Raw genomic sequence first — 26,275 nt, 5'->3', positions numbered from 1 at the left:
AATGATTTTCTAATGGCGGGTCCGAAGCTACAACAAGACATCGCGGCGATAATTTTACGCTGGCGACTATTCCGTTACGTATACATGACGGACATCGCGAAGATGTTCCGTCAGGTACGCATGCATCGGGACGACGCGGATTTCCAACGAATTCTTTGGCGCCCTCCCGAAAGTCTGTTGATTCGACCCTGGAACCGTACGTTAAAACGTCCGTTCCCCAGATCAGTCGCGAACCGAGCCTGGAGACGTTGGACATGTCGCAGGCCAAGAACAACATCGCCAGGGAGCAGAAGGCGCCGAGGACGGCTACACCCGTGCCTGTGCAGTGCAGCCAGGACACCCGAGAACTGGACAGCGGCCTTTGCGAGGCCGACAGCCAACTCATTGCCGAGATCCTGACCCAACGAGCCGACGAGGAGGTGAGCAGGCTGTTGGAGGTGGGCTCTCAGCCCGCTGGATAACCCGAGAGTACAGAAGTGCAGAAGGGGCAGCAGCCGGACTCAGCCGAGTCGCAGGTCATGGATTACACCGAACTGTAAACAATGGTTCTTGCTCTATTAGAGACTAACCTTTTTACTTTTGTTTTATTTAATTTTATACCAGTACATTTCATTTCGTTTTATATATTCATTTTCAAGAACACACTTATAAGATTAAGCAGGGTTCACAGCCCTCGTGAGATTATTTGATATTGCGTTTTGACTTTTATATATCTTTAATTAATATTGCATGAAGTAGCAGTGCTACAATTTATTACACTTTCTTACACTTCGAACACACACGCACACTACAATTGTCAACACACATAAAAATAAACCTTGTTATATATCCCTACACACTAATCAAGTCATTCACCTGTCGTTTTACGAGATATTAAGCCAGAAGGCAAGAGTTAGATTAGACGATGGACTCGGACAAGTTCCGAATAACAGTATTAGCTTTCATATTAATTTTGTTCGCGATAGCGATAATTTGCATCCTACTGTTAGTGTATTCGCATAAAGCCGGTTCACAATCCTATTACTTACCGTAGACACAATCAAGCATGAAGTTTTCGGAATACCTAGTGGTCGTTACGATAATATTCGTACCGTTAATTATTAATTTTCCAGATCCGTATTTAGTTTTCATTCTTTTCACATTATTCACGACATACATTATGATTTTAAACGATCCCGCAGGGGAATGACACACCTACACCTTTGCGATACACCTTTACACATTTTACACTTGTAGCGTTGAGAAACTAGCATGAGAACAACACCGATAGAGGTGATACACTTCGCTACACTTTCCTACACTTTTCTACACACTCTTTACACACCAGCGCGTTACTAGCGAGCGTGCGATATGAGCCAACATAGGCGTTACACTTTTGTTACACTTTTCCTACACTTTACTACACTTTACACACCAGCGCGTTACCAGCGAACGTGCGAGACGAGCCGACATAGGCGTTTTACTTTTATTACACTTTTATACACTTTTCTACACTTCACACACAAGCGCGTTACCAGCGAGCGTGCAAACCGAACCAGCGAAGGTTCTACACCGAACAACACTTTAATACACTTTTATAACTTCGATATTTCACTTAAAGCTAAATGGATTCATTCCAGGCGTACGTTTACATTTTGTTACACCTTATTGCAATTATGCTTATTTTGATTTACACTTTGCTACACTTTTACGTAACTTTTACACTTTGGCACGGAATTGAGCCATTTTGATATTATATATTCTTTAATTTGATAACTTTTTAACTTTCCCTGTCACTATTAAGACAACATATGTGTTAACCATTATGCATGTGATAAATTAAGTCGCTTTTATTATACTTACCTATTTTTAATTTTATTTTATACTTACCGTTGATCACCGCCGGTGACACCAAATGAGACGATTCCTTGAACGATCCGGGACACCTGAAAGAAAAAGAGAAAAATTAATTACGATTGCGTTTAACGCATACTCAACTCACCTGGTTTCGTAGGGATTCGTTGAAATGACTTTCATACGTGGAGAGTCACTCGGTGCGAGCCTAGTGACTCTGTGTCCGCTTACGCGAAGATTCGCGGTGCAGCGGCGCGATTGGTTCACGCGCGGGCGATAGCCAATTCGCGTCTTTGCACCTTAGAGAGCGGCATCTCGCTAAAAGTGTAGATGCCGAGTCAACGCGAACGACTCAACACACGAAGAGTTACACTTTTAGTGTTTGAGGAGTCGTACCATTTACACCGATGGCACGACTAGCCAATGGGAGAACTTCGCGCCCGTTTGCGCATCATGGCGCATGCGTCGCGCTTAGGTGGGAGAACCACACCCGTCCCTCGTGGACAGTTCGCCGTGAGATGTCGAAGCGTCAACACGTATTATTGTTGCGCATAACAAATTCGACTTCGGCTTGCTTATCCCGTTTACCGCCTACGATAAGCGCGTGTGATATTTCATCGCGGATAGTCCGTTGCGCGATTACGTAGCGTAGAAGTCACGCAGTAAAATGCGAATCCGGCCGACTTATCCCGTTGATTGCTTGCGCTGTTAGCGTGAGTTATAATTGAGAAAGATTGTTAGAAGCGATTGCGCGATCCGGGATATTGAATCCTCAAACACGATTGTGCATACTATTGAGCGAGACGGCGGTTCGAGAACACTCGACGTACGAATACACGCGATCGAGCGAACGCGTCCGTTCCTACACGGAGATTGCTGTAGTGAGGAGAATAATAAATTGTTAATTATTTTATTACAAAAATAAGTGATTTCAATCGCGATCCCAGTGAAATTCCTATCCATACGTTCGAAGATTGAGCGTCGTTACATAAGGGCGTGGTCGACGACCTTGAACACGTCTGCGGCGTAGTACACGGCGGCCATTAAGCTGGAAGGAAGGAAGGGACATAGCAACAGCGAAAGGTTTCTGTATTTGAGCCTTAAAATACAGTGGCGACCGTATAATTTAGCCCAAGTAGTAAGTGGCTATATTTTGATTTTCATCATATCAACCGTTGTTCCGGTCACAACCTTACCGCTTGCTCACCGTGACTTACGGCCAAAAGCCATCGCCATTTCTCGCGCAGCGCTGCCTTCTTCAATTAGCTCGTGACGAATGTAAAGAATTTCCCGACGCGGTTTCCATAATCGAAGAATTGACCTACGTCGATGACGTTCTTTTCGGAGCAGACGACCTTCTGTCGCTGCTCGAAAAACGCAAGCAACTTGTCGGCATGATGAATCGCGGATGTTTTTTCCTCCGAAAATGGGCCGCGAATTCCGCCGAACTCTTGACGGATATCCCGGAGGACCAACGTGAATCCTCGGACTATCCGATCAATCGCGATGACACACTCAAGGTCCTCGGCCTGTCTTGGTCCCCGCTTGACGACTCGTTTAGTTTTGTAATCTCGCCTTACGCCGTAACAGTTTATACTAAACGCTCCGTTTTATCATTTATTGCAAGGTTATATGACCCCCTCGGATGGGCGTCACCGATCGTCATCGCGGCCAAGATGTTGATGCAAGAGCTCTGGCTCCGTAAAATTGATTGGGACTCTCCTATTCCCGACGATCTTTTACCTCATTGGATTAATTATTTTACGGATTTACCTCATATTGGTATAAAAAAAGCATAGTTCCTTTAAGAAAAAATATGTAATTTGCAACACGCATCTGCATACTTTTTCTTAAAAGCAACTATGTCTTTTTTTTCATATCAATTGATTCGTCTCATTATTCTGTGCATAAAAGTATTAAGGTAACATTACCGAAAACTTGATGTTTTACAAGATATTTTGTATTTTATGTCAAAATACTAGAACTTTCAAGCTTTATAATTCCAAAAGTTCTTAATAAAAAAATACTTTCTTATAGTGTTTTGGAAAGCCCTCAAGATAAGCTACAAGAATATGCAATAAAAAGTAGGTGGTTCTATTTAAAAAATTGAAGGTGACCTTTATGTGACCTTCAAGCAACTATTCAAGGTGAAACTAATGACACCATCTTACGTACCCCTTGAAACCATACAACTTTGGTCTGGAACATTTTTTTCTAAAATGTTGCGTTTACGAATAAATTGGGTGATACGGGTGGTCTGAGACACCCGGTATATATATATATATATATATATATATATATATATATATAATATACACACATTTATATATATGCATACATACATTTATAAATAGTTAAATGTTCTCTATGGGTGCGTTCGGGGAGACGCTACTAACGCTACCAACGCAAACGCTACCAAGTCTGTTCGCGGAGCCAATAGCGCGATAGCGGTAGCAAGCCCTGCGAACAGTTTAGTAGCGTCTAGTAGCGTAATGGCGTATCTCGAATTTACGTCGTATAACCGACGTAAATTCGAGGTTAAGTTAAATCCCGAAGTGTTGTAAGAGTGTGAAGCCGCCGTTAAAGCGTTTGCAATTGATATTGAAAAACGAGCGTATTATATAAAAATATCGTATTAGAGATTACCCTCATAAGGGCTGGCGTGGCAATGGATTCCGTTGAAATAAGTTTTCTGGATGCAGAAACTGAACAGGAATATAAGTTGCAATTGTCACCAAGAAGTGCTATTAAAGCACAAACTGGTAAGTTTTCTTTCATCTAATAAATTAGTTATGTAGTTAGTTATAAAATCATATAATAAATTTAAAAATTTCGTACAAAAATATTTCTTTGTATATATGGATATACGTAATTGGATATTTTGTGTAGACAAATAACAACTGTGTATATTGCTATATGATTTTATACATAGTTACATACCATAATAAATAATTTCGAAATGTTTTTGCTTGCATATGACAAATATCAAATCGATGGCTGTTCCATCGATTTGATGTTTTTTTAATTATTTCTTCACGCTGGGAGTCATAATTTTTTATTTGTTCTTAAATATTAATACAATTAATTTAATATGGTTTTTACTTTTGTCACAATAAATGCTTGGCTTTATTTTAAAATGGCAGCTTTATCTTTCTGTATTTATTTTCTATTTCAAAAGTTTATTCTGTCACTTTTTATGCACGTTTTACCAATAATTTTGCACAGATAATGCATCAAAATAGTTATGCAATAAACAGTAACGGTGGTAAAATATTATAAGTTATGGTAAAAGGAAAATGTTCTATTTTAATGTTATATTGCTATTTTTACATGCAGATTTGTCTTTTGCAACTACCCTCTTAAATGTTGCACGTCAAACACGAGTTCAAAACACCTTTAACACTTATTTCATCAACCGGAAAATCCAGTTTTGAAAGATCTAAATCTCCAAGTCCTTGCAGTAGTAGCAGTTCTACTTGTCAATCTGATAGTAAAGTTTCTCGTAAGTAACTATTATTGATTATTAATTGAATTAGACTATGAGATATAAAAAACAAAAATATATTAAATTATAATAGGTAATATAAATACTAATATAAATATTAAATTATATTTCTAGGTAAACGTAAAGCTGCAGATGTAATGGAAAAAATAACAGAAAATCGCCGAATGACTGAGGAGGGAAAAGATAGAAGACACAAGGAAAGAATGGAAATGCAAAAGAAGTTTATGGAAAAACTCGACAAAATTTTAGACAAGTTGTAGTTCGAGCTAGAATTTATTGTTACGCAATTTTTAAAGACTGATATGTACTAAACTTTTTTTATTATAATTACTATTACTAGATATACTAAATACGTACAATTATTTTTATTATACTATTAGGGGGTTTCTACAATGAGTTACAAATGCCTTGTCGCTAGTCGTAAACGCCATATGGCGATGTGATTTATCAATTATGTTCTTTTTGCATTTGCAACTTATTGTAGAACCCCCCCTTACTTACATTATACTATACTACATTAAGTACCTACTAAACTATATTATTAATACATATCTTATACTATTCTTAAACTAGTTTAATACTGTTTCTAAACATGTCTAATTCGCAACCGTTCTGCTATTAAATCACGTTTTATAATACCTGCACGAGCATTTTGTATATTTTCATTATTATCCCTCACACAATCTATCGCGTGTACGTCCTCATTTACTTCGATATCGAGAATATCATTTTTCATCAAACATATATTATGCAATACGCAACAGGCTAGAATGTGTAATGGTATTAAATCTACTCTATCTAATGCAAGAGTTGTTAGCAAACTTCTAAAACGTCCTTTCAAAAGTCCGAATGCTCTTTCTATAGCCATTCTTGCTGAAGAATGCACAAAATTATAATTTCTTTGGCGTTCTGTCAAATGACCGTTATCTCGATATGGTATCAACAAATTTTCATGTAGCTTATATGCTAGATCACCAATTAAATGAGACTCTTCTGGAAACTTTGATACGTCTCCAAGATAAGATTGCACTTCCGACAGACGAAAAACTCGTTGGTCATGTACTGATCCTACATGTCCGACATAGCAATGAATGAACTGACACGTGTGATCACAGATAGCCTGCAAAAAAAATATACAAACCAATATAGATTACATGAAGTTATATGGAGAGCACACTACAATGACTACGATTGATCAATTTATTACCGGTTTCAGCATAAAGCTAGGTCTACATCATAACACTCTGGATCGTAAGCAAATTGACCAAACACAGTCGAGTTTTCTTATAAACACTCGACTGTGATTGGTCAATTTCCTTATAATTCAGAGCGTTCGATAGATGTAGACCTAACTTAAGTTAATGATCAATATAACTGATCAATATAAACTTAGCTTTAGATATTCATAGTCCGATCTTAAATAGATTGTCTTAAGTTTACATTTAAATACTATACGAATCATTTCATTGAATACGGAGTATCTAAAGATGAATTTGAAATGATCTTAAATGTAAGATTGGACTATAAATACTGGTTTAAGGAGAATTCTTGAAGCAAAAAAGCATATTACCTGAAGTTGAATCGAATGACGACCCTTGCGATTGACATACGCTGCTGAATTATCTGTTGGAGCTGGAATGGTGATGTGTGTACCGTCAATAGCACCAATGACCTTCGGAAATCCACTAGCATTCTCAAATCCCGCCCATATTTCGTTAACTCGTTCGTTTGTAGGCCACTTTATAACATTTGGCGCCAAATCAATAATTGCATTTATTACACGTCGTGTAACATATAATGCTGTGCTTCTGCCGACATCAAATCGGTCGAAAATAGATCTGAGGACATTAAAAAATAAAAACAAAAATTATTCTCTGTTTAATGATGTAAATCAATATAAGCATCATCTGTTACTACCCAAATAAGAACGTATGCAGAACACTTAGCATCATTTAAATTTTAAAATATAATGTTTAATATATTGCGTAATAAATCTAAATCTAACTTTTAAAATCATTAATTTTAAATTTAATTATTGTAATATATAGCAATCTTAAAAAAAGTGATGCCTAAAAGAAATTTTTATATAATTGTATAATTAGTGCAAATCATTTTAGCAATTATTACTGAAAACATTTCAGACATTAATTTTATGATTATTGTAAAAATCGTTACAGCATTAAATTATACAATTATTATTCAAGTAATAGCTATAAATTTTTTTTACTTTTTATTTCTTACATAACTTTGCTTCATAATTTTTTCAATTTAGAACTTTATAATTATAAAATTCTATTTCAGCAAAACACAAAAACAGATTGATACTTGCGACAACTGTAGGCCCATTCTGTAACTCTTACTGACAGTTCGTCATCGTTATAATGTTGTTGCGCAACTTTTTCACATAGTAAAAATACTGCACAACGATATTGTAACAATAATGAACTGTCGTTATGAGTTATGAGAATAGACCTACTGATATCGTTGATTATGCAGAACTCTATGCTTAATAAGCTTATTCTTTACCTCAAAGAATCTGGAGTGGCCAGTCTCCACAATGCCAATAAACATTGTTTATGTGAAGAAATCATTGGCGTTCCTCCTGTTTCTCTTTGTAATTTAGGACCAATGATGGACAGCAAGTATTCAAAAGTTCCAGGACGCATTCTAAATCAAGGAATAATTATTCATTTATAATACAATATATTCTTTATGTAAATCGTCTAATATTTTTCAAACCACAGATATTTCAACAGAAATAATAATAAAAGACATTTGTATTGATACCTGAAGTGAGACTTGAAATCTTGATTTGTCATTGTCGGCACTATTGTTTCAACATAATACGGTACTCTGGGTATTTTTCTTCTAGTACGTAATACAGTTTCTAACATTGCGAATTCTTCATTATCACTATCACTCGATGATACATCTGCTATCTGTTCGCGTATTTGTAACGCTAATAACAATAAAAATTGTTCTCGATTCGCCTCCATAAATTGGGAGAGACCGTTAATTTCCTGAGGATTAACTTACGTTCCTGCAAACAGAAAAGAATACACAGTGTAAATAAAAATATTAGCAATATCGCACCAGTATTAAGCTAGATCTACATTGGTCGTATCGCAACATCGCGAGCGTCGTAATCGTAAAGTCGTGATCAATCACAATCAAGTTTTATAAGAATTCTTAATTGTGATTAGTTACAGCCTTACGATTACGACGCTCGCGATGTTGCAAAACGACTGATGTATACCTAGCTTTAAGGACTGCGTCCGGAAACATAACTCGTGTATTATTTTACCCTTGTCTAACATTCAATCCGTTCGATTAACTTATGTTCCTTGGCCGCATGGGACAGGACAGTCTCCGAGCCAACCAACAGAAAGAAGAAGAACTTATGTTCCTGCAAACAGAAAAGATTATACAGTGGAAATTAAGATATTAGCAGTATTGCAGCAGTATTTATACATATTCTTATACACAAAATATACTTACGATTTACTGTAAGAAAATACTGGCCGAACACGTTCATGGTTTACAACGTGCACACATAACCTTCACGTGAGCACAGAACGTCCCCAAACAGTTCCACAGGCGCTGATAGCGTCTCCCTGAACGTCCGCAAACGCTAACGCTACCCATGCACTACCTCGGAAGAAATAGCATTAGTAGCGCGCAGTGATGACGTCACACGCTATCCTTAGTGACGTCATGATAGCATTTGGTAGCGCTACCATCCAGCTCCGCGAACAGCTTGTAGTACGATATAGCGCTAATAGCGTCTCCCCGAACGCACCCTATATTGCACAATACATAACATTACAAATAGAATTATATAATTCTTCTGTCGTGAATTATAAATTATCTAAAGTGGCCTTTACACACTAGAAATACCAATAATTTTTTACTATTTCAATTTTTAAAACTAATATTCCATTGATCATGTTAAAGACCCAATAAATAGAATAAATTTTTTTTATTAGAATATAAAGAATTCTATTTTTACGATAAAAAAAAGAATATTAAATTTAAAAATAGGAACGGTCGAAAATAACTATTGGTATTTCTAGTGTGAAATCGGAAAAAAGGGAACATGCTTTACTTAATATAATATTAAAAATAATATATTTATAGTAAAATTATTTCTGAAAACATATGAATTATTATGACAACTGCAGCCAATTTTTGGATTTAACACAAGAAGTATGTTATAATAAAATAGATATAAATAATTTATTTCACATTTTTTTATACAGTGGCCATAAAATAGGGAATGTTTTTCGACTTTGCCAAGGGAAATATTCTATTTAAAGAATGTCTAGTTAATTCTTTTTAAAAGTATAATTTTATGGGCAAAATAATGTAAAGTAATTAAAAAAACCATCTTTTAATGGACAAAACTTTCATTTTTGCCTTTTTTAATATCCTAGAAAATTTAATATGAAATACGTACAATACGTCCATACATTCAATGTGCGTTGAGTATCTCGTCAAATAATAGTTTGTTCTCCTTATCAATGACTATCTTTTACATTTTTTTTATTAATTACATTATGTAAAATATATTGTAATTGTGCGCGAATGGTCGAAGGAGTCGCGGGAAGGAAGGAATTAAGATTCGTAGAAAGTCTTCTGTTGTGAAATGTCTATAATACAAGAATGTACATTATATACAAGTATCTAATACACGCGAACGACGGCTATTCCCGTGCGTGAAAATAAGAACTCGATGATCGTAAGCAACGGATATGCGAGTGACTTGACTTTAACACGCTCGCTCCGAGAAACTTTCGTCGATTGCGGGCTCGCGCGCGAAGGTCCGGAGTTTTATTCCCACGACTTCCGAATTCTCTCGAATCCTCCGGACCCCCGGTAACGAGCCGAAAATTCAGCTGAGCCAATCCGCTGTCGGCGTCTCGAGAAATTAGTATTGACGCACGTCACGCTGAACTCGAGGCCGGCCACCGATCAGCTGTTTTGAAATATTATTTGCTCGCTTTGTCCCGGGGTATGCCTCGCGCACCGAGTCCTCGAGACAAAGGAGCGAGTAAATATAGGCCACAGTGGAACTCTGTTTTTCTGCTTTTCAAGTGTATACTAGGAAATATACAGATATTTCTGCGAATTTGGTCGACTTTACTCTGAAAGGCAGAAAAACCGAAATTATTTCGAAATAGCGATTTTCTTAGGTTCGTGGTGTAGATTCGCCGACGCTGGTTTTTGTTCGATCGCGAACAGTAATACATATTTATGTTGTAATACATTACATTTTCTTTGCAAAAACACATTGCAATTATAAAATAATGTATTTGTTTTCCTGCAAATACACATTTATAAATGTTTCTACATTTGTTATCCACATACTGAAGCAATTTTAAAGATAACTTTATATTTTGTTATTTTTATTTTTTTTAAGAAAGGAGTACCATTTGATCAGATTTTGTATATGTATATCTGCATTTGCGCATTGATATCTTGCATTCACTGCAGCACTGTTACTCAGTCTTGAATTGACTGAATCCATTCTTATGCAACATCCAATAATGATTAAGCGTTGGTTTCCATACTTTTTCAAATTGAGAATAAAAACTAAATTCTCTTCAAAATACAATTTTTGAAGTCCACAAAAGGCCATAGATGAAGAGCACAAATCGTTTTCTTCTTTTTCTTCTTCTTCTTCAGTTCTGTCACTCCGGAGTAAGGCAGAGTAAAGCGTGCAAATAATCCACAGCTCTCGACACTATTATTTATTTTATAAATTTGTTGCGTCTAAGCTTGCTCGCCATGGATACGATGTGCCAGTTGAATATCTTTTGGCATGGTGGTAACTCGCTTAGCGTGAATAGTGCACTAGTTCGTGTCTTCGAAAAGACCTACAAGATACGCCTCGTTAGCTTCTTGGAGAGCCATCCAGCAAAACTTAGGAAACGGAGGTCAGTCTTGAAATCCTGAGCGATCTCACAGACGAGTTCGTGAAATGGCAATTTACGGATCAATAATTCTGTACTTTTCTGATAATGACGGATTTCTCGAAGGGCGACGGTGTCGGGCAACAGTGAGGTTTTTTCATATCACCGGTCGGGGCACTCTTCCTCGCAGCTTTAGTGGCCAACTGTTTCCGGGGCGCCTTTCCTCCGGTTGACTTACGAGCAGTCTGCTTAGTATGTGTCATCGTAACGGTCAACTATCGATATGCGTCCAGCAGTATACGAGCGAAGCTCCTTGTCAGATTGAATTAGATCGACGTCCACAATAGCCCACAGCTGTCGAACCAGTCAATGGAGTTATCATCTTGAAGCAAACTGGCTAACTTAACTTTTATTTTGGAGTTTTACATCCTGGGCTACATGTTTTGCTAGGCTGGTGAGACTAATCTTCCCATTCTTTAAGTCTTGCAAGTGGAATACTTTTTTCGCCGAATCCGCCGTTCCGTATAAAATCTATTCCGTCTTCATCACCATTGTGGACTTCACCCGTAGCCTTGGGTAAGGGGACTGTGTTATTCCCTACAGCACTAAGACTCCGGTAGAACTTAATCACTTTATAAAATGTCGTCTTGTTCTTCATCTTCGTAAAGCATGATGTTTACTCATTGATTGATTCTTGCTTTCCTCGGTATTTTTCTGTTTCTTAAAATGTTGATGAAGTTGTATTTTGTGTGAATTTTTTGCAGACAACATTAGGGTCGGCGGTACTCGTTTTCAGAAAAATGTAAAGTTAACTTTAAAATCGTATTTGGTAAAATTATTCTTTGAAAAATATAAAAAAATGTTTTTTTTTATTTTCTTAGAATTGCAATGAAATTTGCAATAAAAATTATATTTCAATAGACTACAAAACATGCATTTTTTAAATATATTTTTGGCAAAAAAAAATATCTTAATAATAGTTATTGATAAAGAGCAAAATAATTCCTAATTTGGACGAAGTATTTGACGAGGATTCAACGTATGTACATACAATAAATAATAAATTGAAAACGTTATTTTCGAAATATTGAAAAACTTTTAAATTACAACTTTTCTTTTCATATAAAACGTCTTTTTTCAAATTGCTTTACATTACTTTATTCACAAAATCACATAATTTTAAATTAGATATATCTTGGCAAAATATAAACATAATTCCCCATTTTGTTTTAATAATAAAATTTAATTACTTGTTCTATTTTAAATACTTGCATTATATTAAGTAAAACATGAATTCTCTCTAAATTTCTTGGAATGAAATTCCACTTGAAACTAGTAAGCTTCACTTAAAGCAATAATATCATTATTGCTGATAATACTGCCATTCAAACGGAATAACATTTCATTTTTTATATAAAATCAAATATTTAACTACATCCATAGAGGAAACTTTAAATCCATACAAGTCAATGTTTCAGTCAATTAGAATGAATTGCTCACTCTTTTTTGAGTAAATTGTTGAATGTATCATTTAGACTGAACAAATTCGCTCTTAAAATAAGTACATATTGTAATAACGAAAGAATTTCACTCTATAAGAGTAAAAGTCACTCTACCTTGAGTGACTCAGATATTATTTTATTTTTTGAGTAAATTTCGTAAAAATTTGACTCAAGAAATTTAGAGAGAAAGAGCGAACAAATGGAACATTTAATATTTTTAAAATAATAATATGGATATACAAAGTTCAGATAGTGTCAATGGTAAAGATCAGGACCCCGTGGTTCGTCACTCCCACAGTATTTAACGACTCCAAACCTTCTTTACCTGTGTATGTGTGTGTGATTATGTGTGAATGCGGATATGTGTATAACAGAGATCAAGTTTAGATCCAGTTAAGACTTAATATCGTATAGTTAATAACATACAAAATATAGGAAATTTTCAGTTTTTATTGACAAAACAAACATCTGATATAACCAATGAAAAATGGATAACGCTTCTTGTTTGTAACATATGTTGATCTCGAAACTTTAGATATTCGATCACAGTTAGTTCAGTTAATTAATATTGTAGATGCCAAAGATTGTAGTGCAGAAAAGTTATTCAATGCATTTGAAACTAAAATGTGTAAACTTCAGATTCCATTTTTAAATATTATTGTTCTGTCATGCGACAATGCGTCTGTCATGACAGGAAAACATTTATCTTTCAAAACTAAACTTATATAAAAATGCAAACATTTATTAACATTTCCATGTCCTTGCCTTTCCACTGCGCACGCTGCATGCGCTGAAATGTCTGATTTCTGTGAAAAATTTCTCAGAAAAATTGCAAGTTATATCAACAGTAGTCCAAAGCGTTTTGCTATTTTTAATGAATTTTGCGAATGTTTTCAAGATACAAATCACAAAATTTTAAAATTATACGAAACTCGGTGGCTTTCGCGTTATTCATGTATTGACAGAGTTTTTGAGTCATGGAATTCACTAAGAAATTTTTTTCATGAAATGGTCGTAATTGAGAAAGCAAAGTCTGGGGAATATTTATTATCTTCAATGAAAAATGTAGATACAAAAGCGTACTTTTTATTTCTAAAATATGTTTTAAATTTCTTCAATTCATTTAATGCGTATTTTCAAGCTTATGAGTCACGAATTCATTTATTGCAATCTAAATCCGTTAATTTTCTCATGCAAATTTGTCAAAACTTTTTAAAGCCGGAATTATTAAAACATTTGCTCACAAATATTTCATTTCGCGAAGAACAGAATCAACAAATCTCTTACTGATATAACTTTGGGATCGAGAATGCGAAGAATATCTTTGCAATTTAGTGGAGGAAGGACATGCAGATGTCACAACTACTATTAGACAAAATTGTTTGCAGTTTTACGTCACTGCTGCCGAGGAAATTACAAAGAGATTACCCGCAGATAACGTATTTTTACATACATTACAAGTTTTTCAACCGCACGTAGCTTTATTTGATATTAACAGAGAAATATCCTTTAACGATGTTACTTTTATTGCAAAAACTTTAAGTGGCTTCGATGAAAATTGTTTAAAAGAAAAATGGCTTACGCTGCATTCCGATTTTACTACAGAAGAAAAAGAAAATCTTGCAAAACTCAATTTTGATAACATGTAAAAAGACATTTTAAAACGTCCATCCATTAATCATCCTAAGTATCCAAATTTAAAATCACTTTTAAATGCAGTAAGATTACTTCCGAACTCAAATGTATTTGCGATTTTATGTCACAACTCCCAAAATATTAAATAATTCTTTAACAATAATTCTGTGTGTGTGTGTGTGTGTGTGTGTGTGTGTGTGTGTGTGTGGTGTGTGTGTGTGTGTGTGTGTGTGTGTGTCACAGCAGAGATCAGGACCCCGTGGTTCGTCACTCCCACAGTATTTTACGACTCCAAACCTTCTCTGTCTGTGTGTGTGTGTATGTGTGTGTCACTGCAGAGATCAGGACCCCGTGGTTCGTCACTCCCACAGTATTTTACGACTCCAAACCTTCTCTGTCTGTGTGTTCGGACTTCGATATCCATACATTATATATTATATTATATGAATAATAATGTTTAGAGAGAGAGAGAGAGAGAGAGAGAGAGAGAGAGAAAGAGAAAATAAAGAGAGAGAATTATTTTTTAAACATTATTATTTATATAATATAATGTGTATAATAATGTCCAAAAGATAATGTACACAGAGAAAAAAGCTGTTGCTTCAGTTAAAGTGCTATCACGGGGTGCCAAAAACATAAATAGTTTATTCAATTGTATTATTATCAGACCCAATATCTGGATTATTAAACCAATAATTTAATCATTGGTTTAATAATCCAGATATTGGGTCTAATAATAATACAATTTAATAAACTACTTATGTTTTTGGCACCCCGTGATAGCACTTTAATTGAAGCAACAGCTTTTTTTCTCAGTGTATTATCTTTTGGACATTATTATTGCGTATCATTAGACGAGAAGGGGCCTGCAATATTTGGATCATCTGCAGCGTATAATGTCAAACTGCTTTTTAATTTCTTTTTTGCAAGAGCATACAAAATTTTTGTTGACATACGCTGCAGATGATCATCATTAATAACCATATTTAAGGCTGTTTCCCCCCTCGTCTTCAACGCTGATTTAAATACACAATTTGCATTTATTACGGTCGACGAAAGCCTATTACGTTTCTTTGTTTTAAGACCGGTTAAGATAGAAAATGCCCTTTCGGGATCTGCATTTGAATTCGGAAGTGATCTTACTGCATTTAAAAGTGATTTTAAATTTGGATACTTAGGGTGATTAATGGATGGACGTTTTAAAATGTCTTTCCACATGTTATCAAAATTGAGTTTTGCAAGATTTTCTTTCTCTTCTAAAGTAAAATCGGAGTGCAGCGTAAGCCATTCTTCTTTTAAACCGTTTTCATCGAAACCACTTAACGTTCTTGCAATAAAAATAACATCGTTAAAGGATATTTCTCTGTTAATATCAAATAAAGCTACGTGCGGTTGAAAAACTTGTAATTTATGTAAAAATACGTTATTAACAGGTAATCTCTTTCTAATTTCCTCGGCAGCAGTGATATAAAACTGCAAACAATTTTGTCTAATAATAGTTGTAACATCTGCATGTCCTTCCTCCACTAAATTGCAAAGATATTCTTTGCATTCTGATCCCAAAGTTATATCAGTAATAGATTTGTGATTCTGTGCTTCGCGAAATGAAATATTTGTGAGCAAATGTTTTAATAAATCCGGCTTTAAAAAGTTTTGACAAAGCATGAGAAAATTAACGGATTTAGATTGCAATAAATGAATTCGTGTCTCATAAGCTTGAAAATACGCATTAAATGAATTGAAGAAAAAAACATATTTTAGAAACAAAAAGTACGCTTTTGTATCTACATTTTCCATTAAAGATAATAAATATTTCCCAGACTTTGCTTTCTCAATTACGACCATTTCATGAAGAAAATTTCTTAGTGAATTCCATGACTCAAGAACTCTGTCAATACACGAATAACGCGAAAGCCACCGAGTTTCGCATAATTTCAAAATTTTGCGATTTGTATCTTGAAAACATTCGCAAAATTCATTAAAAATAGCAAAACGCTTTGGACGACTGTTGATATAACTTGCAATTTTTCTGAGAAATTCTTCACAGAAATCAGGCATTTTTGCGCATGCAGCTTGTGCAGCCAGTGCAGCGGAATGGCAAGGACATGAAAATGTTAATAAGTTGTTGCATTTTGATTCAAGTTTGGTTTTGAAAGATAAATGTTTTCCTGTCATAACAAACGCATTGTCGCATGCTAGTGCAATAATATTTAAAAATGGTATCTCAAGTTTATACATTTCATTTTTAAATGCATTGAATAACTTTTCTGCACTACAATCTTTGGCATCAATATTAATTAACTTAACTAACTGTGACCGAATATCTAACGTTTCGGGATCAACATATCGTACAAAAAACGTCATCCATTTGTCATTAGTTATATCAGATGTTTCGTCAACAAAAATAGAAAATTTCGTATTCTGAATATTTTTGGTCACACGTTTTTCCTCAACCGGACACAAAACATTCGAAAGAATATTTGTGCATTTCGTTCGACCAAGATTCATGTTTTTTAAAACTATAGGATCATCTCCTATGATTTGACAAAGCTCGACAAGTCCTTTTGCAGCTTGAAATGGAATATTACTTTCGGTAATGTATGCGGATACTCGGATCTCCGCTGCTTTTATTTTCTTGTCGTATGTCAAATGCTCTTCATCATTTTGTGTATTTAAATCTTCGTTCGATTTGTTCGCTTCTATATCATTATTTTTTTTGTGCATTTCGGATGCTGTGTGTCGATTTATGTGTGATAGACCGTCAAAAATTGATCTATCACAAATCAAGCAAAAGAACGATTTGGGATCATTTGCTTCACGTAACCATAATTTGAACTCGGGTATATCGAGCCATTGTGGTCTAAATGTTCTTGTGTACTGTCTTTTTATCCTGTACATTTTCATTATTAGTACACAAAACATTTTTTTTTCATATTATTTTTATGACACGCAGAATCCGCATGCCTGGAAACATGTGATGAACATGAAAAATTTTTATTGCATATATTGCAATAAAAAAGAGTGTTATCCGATGACACTTGGCGTATCCCAAGTTTATAGCGATCGTCGCTAAGCCAAGCTTGTGAAAACTTTGGCTTCGGCCTTTTTTTCACTTCATCACATGTTTCCATGTTGAATAAGAAATATAATAGAAAAAGTAGAATAGGAAAGATAGAAATAAAATAGTAAAAGAATTGTGAGAAGGAAGAAAAACAGAGAAAAATGAAAAATACAAGTGCAGAAATATAAACGAAAAAGAAGAAAAATTAAGAAAAGAAGTAAAAAATAGAAACAGGAATTGGAAATATTGAAAAATACCGTGAGAAGATTTGCGAGACTGGAAAAAGCTACAGAACGTGGCGATCAGCAAGACAACGAAGCGTTCCTTTGCAATGCTACGTGGCTATAAACAAATGCCAATCGACTTCGCATAGATTGCATAGATTGCAGTTAAAAAACGCGGATCGCGCAGACCGTACCTCTGTCGGTAACGCAACCGTGTTGATAGTGAGGATGCATAATATCGATGTTAGTTTATAAAATAATTATTATGATGTACAAACGGTGTCATTAATGCCTGGTCCCCAAAATTGGATGCGTTTCGGAAACTCACTCTTCATCTCTTTCTAAGGGGGACAGTTAGAACGAGACAAAGAGTGAGCTTTCGAACGCCGTCTTTGAAAATATATTTTTGTGTTTATTAATGTAACTTTCATATTTATAAAAAAAATGAATTTTAAATTTTACAAATTTTAGTTTATATTTTTACAATTACTTGTATTTTTTCTAATGTATACCATTCGAAATGAGTAACGACAAAAAAACTTAAACAAAGTCTTTTACACATTTAAATAGTGACTTTTGGTTTAATAAATGATAATTCGACTGAAGAGATCAATTTAATACATCATATAATGAAATATAATTAAGTTATATAAATGTGATTTAGGCCGGTATTTATAATCCGTTTTTATTTTTAAGATAATCTAAAGTATTTCTTTTTCAGACATTATTATAAAAAGACTATGTTAATGCCTTAAGATTGTACTTAAAATAATTTTAAAATAAAAAACAAAATATGAATACTGCTCGGGGAAAATCTTTTATATTGTGCCAAAATATACATTTATAGATTATAAATATTGCTAATGACATATTAATAAATTTGATAATAAAAATTGCAGTATTATAAGCATAAAACATCTTTTATATATTGATTGTCACCAAAAAATGATAACCATATTGATTTGATGACATAAAACAGAAATGTTACACATTTTATAAATAAATATCAAATAATTTTAAGAAAAATAAATATTTTACAACTTTCCATTTTTCTTTATTAATTTATTATAATAAACTAAATATAATAAAAAAATTAAAGTCATTATTTAATTATTTAATCTTTTTATTACAACAATATGTATTGTGTGTGTGTGTGTGTGTGTGTGTGTGTGGTATGTATATCATTTTTCAAAATTAATAACATTTTTTTAAGAAAAAAACGTACCTGTGTTGGCCAAGAGACCATTTCGATTATTTATACTTTTTCTATTCTTTAATTCTTTAATTAATTTAGGTCTTTTATCTACAAAATAAATTATAATTTTACTAATTTATTTAATTGATAAATTTTTTATTTTAATTAACTTTAATTGTACAATAATTAAGAAACACGATAGTATCCCGCGCCTAGAATGGGAAAGGATATTTTATTATCATCTGTATTATCATCATTAATATATATCTTACAGTATTTTATTATCATCTGTGGAGATACGCGAGACACAATAAACGCGCGAGATAAGTCGGTAACCTAATGCTACGGCGCCTACGGTCTACAGCGGCGCTCGAGCCGCTCAGGGAAGAAAGAGACGGCAGATATGTATGTCTGCGCTCTTCTAATCGTCCGAAGCCGGCCGAGCTATCCCCTCCACGCGTGCTGGCAGCGGGCAGAAGCTCGAAATTGGCATCTCTGCCTCGTGGCCGATCCTCCCTACTCCTATCGAAAAGGAAATTTTACAAACGGTATCTTTCGAAGCGCGCAAAGCTACCGTTCATCTCGTCGATCCAACTCCTGAGGATCTGCCCAACTCTTGCTTGAGCTGGATCCGACTTCTTCGTATTACCGCATACATTCGCCGTTTCGTTCAAAACTTAAAAAATAAAGTCGCCTCTTCGGCGATCGTCAAGTTGCCTTTGACCGCAGAAGAGATCCACAAAGCTTCTGTCTTTTGGCTTTGATCGGTACAAGCGACCTGTTTTCCTGATGACTTGAAAGCCTTAAAAGCTCACACTCAAGGTCGGAGGTCGATCGGAGGTCGAATGCGAGGTCGATCGGAGGTCGATCGGAGGTCGGATGCCGCAGTATCGCGAACAAGTCCCTTACGCTCTCTCCACCCATTTATCGGGAAGGATCTATTAATCCGGCTGGGCGGGCGGCTCGAAAACTCAGCGCTGAGTTACAATAAGCGACACCCAGTCATACTCCCGCGACATCATATTTCTGAACTTTTGATCAAGCTCACCGACGCTCCCTCCATGGAGGGACACAACACACGCTTAGATGTCTCCGTCAAACTTATTGGATAATTTCGGCGCGAAGCATGATCAAATCTCACATCCATAAATGTGTTACATGCCTTCGACACTCCGCGAAAACGTCGACGCAATTAATGGGTGATCTCCCGAATCCCCGAGTCAATCCCTCTCCTCTTTTCTCTCACACGGGCATAGATTACGTCGAACCGATGATTATTACCCCCGTGGTCGGCCGTGGTCAAATGGGGAGCAAACATTACGTGGCGGTCTTCGTTTGTCTCGCCACTAAGGCGATCCACCTCGAGTGTGTCGAGGATTACTCCTCCGAGGGATTCCTTGCCGCATTTCATCGGTTTGTCAGTCGACGCGGACTGCCATCGGACATGTACAGCGATAATGGCACGAACTTTCGGGGTGCGGACCGCGAGCTACAATGCAGCTTTCGCTCGCTTATGAACAACCCTTCCCTCAAAGAAATCCTCGCGAATGACGGTGTAAAGTGGCATTTCGTGCCCCCGGCTGCACCACATTTTGGCGGGCTTTGGGAGGCTGGCGTTAAAAGTTTTAAACACTATCTCAAGCGGGTGATCGGTGCTCGTACCTTATCTCGCTCGGAATTCGTGACTATTTTATGTAAGATAGAGGCGTGCCTCAACTCTCGACCGATTTCTCCTCTCAGCGACGATCCGTCCGACTTTACCGCGTTGACGCCTGGTCATTTTCTCATCGGTCGACCGCTCACCAGCGTACCGGAGGAATCATTACTCGAAATCAATGCAAATCGATTGTCGCGATGGCAACACGTGCAACTCATGGTCGAACAGATCTGGCGTTCTTGGTCGTCGGACTACTTACATTCATTGCAACAACGCGTCAAATGGACCGAATCTCACGATAATATCAAGGTTGACGAGTTAGTTTTATTAAAAAATAGCCTCCCTTCTTCTAAGTGGGAACTTGCAAGGATTCAACAGGTCCATCCCGGACTTGACGGTCGCGTTTGCATCGTTACATTACGCACCGCCAAGTTCGAGCTGAAGCGACCAATAACGCAGATCTGTCGGTTACCTGCGTCTATCTGTCCCTCGGAACCAGTAGAATAACGTTAAACCAGACTATTTTGTCCCTCATTAGACTTAAGAACATTGTGCAAAATAGTTTAAGCTCTCAAGTGTATATAGTGTATATAAATAAATGTATCATAAGACGTCAGCTCATTTGCGTGCGCACTTATGCGACCTCGTTCTCCCCCGTTTGTTTCGCATTCCGTTGAATACGAGGCGGGCGGCATGTTGAGAATCTAACGCTCAAAAAGTGAAAGCGAGCGTTGGGAATATTCGAGAACGCTCGATTTGCTCCAAAACGCGTTTATTTGCCTTCCCCCCGTTTTTTTTGGTGTTTTCGCTCGCGCCCGGACCACAGGTGTACATCGCGTGATCGCACGTACTGCGACCAATAGTCTGGTCGCTCGACGATTTGGAGTCAATCAGCGTTTCTCACGTCTCGAAATTCCTCGCGGAAAAGTTCGGAGCTCCGGCCGCGATCGCTTCGATTGCTCCGGCCGGGAGCCGGAGGCTCAGTGAGCCATCACAAATCGTACGCGACACTTGTGTTTGTCGACATCGAGAAGACGGAGTCGAATCGTAGCGAGTACGAAAGTGCGAAATAGCGAGTGCGATATTACCACACGAATAGTCTGACATTGTAACCAGCTTTGAATAAAGTGACTCTTGTCTTGTTTTAAGCGAGATACTGACTATTTTCTGTGCTCTCCTCGGCGCGGCGCGCGAAAACCTCGAGCGGTCCACTAACAAAACCTATCACACAATACCGAATGTAAATTCGTCGAACAATAAATTCTACTATGACGACGACGACAAGGAGATTACCATTCCCGAAGGATCGTACGAACTGCGTGATATAGACATGTATCTGAAACGCGCTCTTTTATGAGACCAATCCAATAATGTCTCGACAAACGAAGATGAACCGCACCCATTGATTATTATTCGAGCCAACAACAATACGATGAAGAGCGAGATCAAATGTGCTTATCGGAAAAATTTCACCAAACCGAACAACATTGGATCGCTGCTGGGATTTTCTGCGAATCGCGTGCTGGAGCCGCGACAATGGCACGAATCGGATGTTCCGCTAAATATCATCAACGTAAACATCATTCGCATAGAGTGTAACGTGACAGCGGGTGCGTACAGCAACAACAAGTATGTGCACACGATACACGAGTTTTCACCGAGCGTGTCTCCAGGATATAAGATATAACGCCGGCACAGATCATTTACCTTCCGATCATCGTACGGAGCATTTTGGACTTGACGCTTCGCGTCGTGGATCAGGACGGCCGATTGATTGATTTTCGCGGAGAAGAGATCACCGTTAGACTGCATGTACGAAGACGACGACTGTGCTGTGGTAAACCGTGAGATGCTCATACTGAATGAAGTGGAGAAGGTGCGACAGACGAGAAACAAAATTAGAGAGACAATCCCATCGCCAAAGAAGAATCTCACTGCGTCGAACGTTGAATTTTTGAAATCATTGGGTTTCGTAGTACGAAATGGCTAATATCTTGAACATTGGAGGTGAACCGATCTTTGACGATAGCGTCGTCAAGATTGAAACTCACACGTACAGTCCGTACGCCAATACGACGTTTGGACACAACGATGAGATAAGAATACCCATACAACAGCAGGATTTATACACCTTGCCGTGTGAAAGCTTTCTCTACGTTGAAGGACGATTGGTAATAAAGAGAAGGAATGATGAGTCTCATGCAACGCTTGTAAATAATTGTGCAGCGTTCATGTTCGATGAGATTCGATACGAGCTCAACGGTGTGGAGATTTATCGCAACAGAAACGTTGGCATAACCAGTACCATCAAAAACTACGTATCGCTATCGTATAATGATTCTCAACTCATGCGGAATGCTGGCTGGGACGTTACATCGAGCATACCGGAAAGATACTTCAACTTTTGCGTACCGCTCAAGTTGTTGCTGGGCTTTTGCGAGAATTACAAACGCGTGGTTGTTAACGCTCATCACGAATTAATTTTGATACGAGCGCGTAGCGATAACAATTGCATTGTAGGAGATCCGGCGACGGAGCCGGAAATCGAATTGTTTAAAATACAGTGGCGAATGCCTCACGTTACGTTAAACGAGGTTAATAAGCTATTCATGCTACGGGCCTTGGAAAGCGGGCGATATCTTAGTGTCAGTTTTCGTTCGTGGGATCTGTACGAGTACCCCATGTTGCAGAGCACAACTAATAGCGTTTTTCACTGGGCAGAACTGAGTGCGCACTGGAAACTCGTCGAGTTCAGGCGACACTGCCGGAGTGCACCAAAAGTGCAAGTTTTTTGCACTCCCAACTAAACACGTCCATTATTCTCAGTGCGGTTTTATGGCGCATTGTGCCTCTGTATTTGATTTGTATGATGACTTTGAAAAAAGGAAAGCCGCAAAAGAGCGACATCGGGAAAAGTTAAACTTGATACGTAAGTTCGCCAAACCGAATACAGAGTAATAAAATAATGAAAACTAGCCAAAGAAGAAAGAAAAACCAAATATAGTAATAGGTGTAATATTAGAAACTGTTAACTATGGCTGTTTTCCTTTTAATTTCTGATAGTCATCAATGAATAACAAAGATAAAAAAAGGATCTTTTTTTTTTTAAATTAAAAATATTTATTTACTATTCGCATACATTACAACAAACGTTTCGACCTTTCGTTCGGGTCCTCTTTAACGTTCCTTTGTAAACAAAAAATATCCGCAATCCGTTATATATGTTTAATGCAATACATATAATTAATAATTTTAAGGTAAACATATTTTAATTAATATTTTTACAATATAAATAAATATTTTAAGATGAATACATTTTTATTGCTTTTCTTCTCGCTTGCCTATTATTTTAATCAGTCCTTATACTAGGATTGAAGACATTATTGTTTACAAATCGAAAGAATACTGAAGAGGTCCCAAACGGAGAGTCGAAACGTTTGTTGATATATGCGAATATATGCGAATAATAAATAATATTTATAATTATAAAAAAAAGAAAACCTTCAAATAATAACGACAACGTCCAGCCAGGCTTACATGCTTATATTAGAATTTGATTTTTATTTCGGAAAAGCCTATGAAATAGATAAACATAAAATAATAAATATAATATTTGTATATAGCATTGATGCTACATATATTTATACAATACATATTACCTTTACAGAAATTTAATATACTGTAAGTGATTATTGGCTAGTGATTGATTACTTATTTGAGTATTAAAAGTACTGTTTTTAATGATTTTAATACTCAAATATAGTCATTAATTACTAGCCAAATAATCACTTACAGTATTAAATTTCTATAAGGGTATTGTTTCACGTAATACAATAATCGCAGAAACAATATATATATGTACTTACATACTTATCCATAAGATTATGCATTATTGAACAAAGTTTTCCATCTTGGAATTTTCCGCGGATTTTCTTTTAATATAAATCATCTTTATCACTACTGGATGATGACGAAGAAAGCAAATTTAATAGTCTAAATGCTAATCATGCATCTCGTGAATTTGAAACATTGTCACCATCCCACGCAGCCATGTTGCACTGAACTGACACCGTCTCTCGGAGCTCGTGCCGAATTCTCGCACTATAGTGCAAAAACTCGGCACTAGACTTCCCAGTGAAACAGCGCGCACCATTTTCGCGCGCATCGAAACGCCCAGTGAAACACGTTGCCTGCGGCGAGTGCGCACTTAGTGCGCACTAGTTCTCCCAGTGAAAAACGCTATAAGCATTCGTGGGCCGTCAAAACGGCGACTCAGCTAGAGAAGCCGCGGTACGTTATCTTTGCGCTGCAGACCGCCCGCAAGAATATCATGTCTCAAAATGTTAGCGTATTCGATGCCTGTAATTTGACCAATGTCAAATTTTTTCTAAAATTCCGAATTTTATCCGTACGATGACATGAATCTGGATTTTGGCAAAAATCGATACGCCGTCCTTTTCGATATGTATGCGCGTTTTCGTAAAACTTATTACGGATACGATTCCTTCGATACGCTTTGCAGCTTGTATACATTTCTGATGGAAGGACCTTTTGTTGTCATTGATTGCTCGCGACAAAACGAATCTGTCAAGAGCGCCACCGTGGATGTGCAAATAGAATTTGATTGTAAAGAAAATGTACCTGCAAATACTACCGCCTATTGTCTCATCTTGCATGATCGCGTAATCGAATACTCCCCGCTGTCTAATGTAGTGCGCAAACTCATGCAAATTGCAATATCAGCAGATATTGCAAGATAAGCAGATATTACAATATAAGAGACACTGATGTACTGCGATAAGATACAGATTGCTCCATCGTTTCGTCATGATCGTACCGACGTTTGTCGATCTGCAAGGATTTACCGTCGGGATGAAATTTGTCGTGAAAGAGGTTGCGGTTCTGAGAAACGGGACCGTTTTGGCGCATTACATTTTTACATGTCCCATGCCATGGAGTCTTCTCATGAAATCCGACAAGTCATGCGCTTTCTGGTTGATTGCGAATCACCATGGACTACGATGGGAGGATGGAAACGTGTCCTACAGCATGGCGAAACATCTAATTACATCGGCTGTATTTGGAGAGGGCGACGAGACATCGACTCTTGTGAACGTCAAGGGATGCCAGAAACGAGAATGGCTGGTGGATGTGCTTGAGAATAAAGCGAGAAAAAAATTTAAAAATTAAGACATTGGATGCAGATTACGAAGATATCGAATCTTTAAATAATCTAGACGTTACTAATACTGTAAGATGCGGAAAACATGTTAAGGATTGCGCATTACAAAATGTATTAAAAATATTTAGCTGGTGGTCGCAACACCAGAAAAAATTATGATGTTTTTTTAAATAAACTATATATGTATATATAAATGTTTTATTTTCCTTTTTCTACATAGTTTGTAGTATAATATAGATGTTTTAGTTGTTCAAGAGCTGTTCAAAAGCTGTTTTAGTTGTTTAAAAAATGTTTTAAAGCTGTTTTTAGTTGTTTAAAAAAAGTTTGATAGCGGTTCAATAGCAGTTATACAGATCGCAGTTATACAGATAGCTGTTTTAGTTGTTTGATAGCTGTTCAAGAGCTATTTGATAGCTGTTTTTAGCTGTTTGATAGCGGTTCAATAGCTGTCTTTTTTTCTCGCGAAGATTTTTTTCGCGTAACATAATACGCCGCAGATAAATCGCGCGCATCCTCGCTTCCCATTTTATTCGATAGCGGTTCAGAGTATCCACTTGCGATTGCAAGAT

The 26,275-nt window shown here is 36.6% G+C and overlaps 3 protein-coding genes, 1 long non-coding RNA gene and 1 pseudogene across 4 annotated transcripts; 3 read left to right on the top strand and 2 right to left on the bottom strand.

Annotated features, from left to right (window-relative positions):
* Window positions 1-4,323: 4,323 nt before the first annotated feature.
* On the top strand, window positions 4,324-5,590 carry LOC139811682 (uncharacterized). Its single transcript, XR_011731705.1, has 3 exons — window positions 4,324-4,595; window positions 5,170-5,335; window positions 5,453-5,590. It is a non-coding gene; the product is annotated as an uncharacterized lncRNA (long non-coding RNA).
* A 330-nt stretch (window positions 5,591-5,920) lies between these two features.
* LOC139811681 (uncharacterized) lies at window positions 5,921-9,113 on the bottom strand. The gene is made up of 6 exons (XM_071776024.1): window positions 8,837-9,113; window positions 8,643-8,744; window positions 8,126-8,378; window positions 7,865-8,005; window positions 6,909-7,176; window positions 5,921-6,458 (listed from the first exon to the last, which is right to left on the bottom strand). Exons 3-6 carry the CDS (start codon window positions 8,332-8,334, stop codon window positions 5,925-5,927), a joined length of 1,152 nt encoding a protein of 383 aa, XP_071632125.1. The 5' UTR covers window positions 8,335-8,378; window positions 8,643-8,744; window positions 8,837-9,113; the 3' UTR covers window positions 5,921-5,924.
* Window positions 9,114-11,110: 1,997 nt separating this feature from the next.
* LOC139812055 (histone H3-like) lies at window positions 11,111-11,513 on the bottom strand (annotated as a pseudogene).
* Window positions 11,514-20,170: 8,657 nt separating this feature from the next.
* LOC139811532 (uncharacterized) lies at window positions 20,171-21,031 on the top strand. Its single transcript, XM_071775795.1, has one exon. The coding sequence runs from the start codon at window positions 20,171-20,173 to the stop codon at window positions 21,029-21,031; it is 861 nt and encodes a 286-aa protein (XP_071631896.1).
* A 1,475-nt stretch (window positions 21,032-22,506) lies between these two features.
* Window positions 22,507-23,331, top strand: LOC139811531 (uncharacterized). The gene has a single exon (XM_071775794.1). It carries the CDS (start codon window positions 22,507-22,509, stop codon window positions 23,329-23,331), a length of 825 nt encoding a protein of 274 aa, XP_071631895.1.
* Window positions 23,332-26,275: the final 2,944 nt, after the last annotated feature.

The sequence above is a fragment of the Temnothorax longispinosus genome, chromosome 4, assembly GCF_030848805.1.
Source record: "Temnothorax longispinosus isolate EJ_2023e chromosome 4, Tlon_JGU_v1, whole genome shotgun sequence".
NCBI lineage: Eukaryota > Metazoa > Arthropoda > Insecta > Hymenoptera > Formicidae > Temnothorax > Temnothorax longispinosus.
Note: the sequence above shows the minus strand (reverse complement) of the source record. Positions and strands in the feature narration are given on the sequence as shown.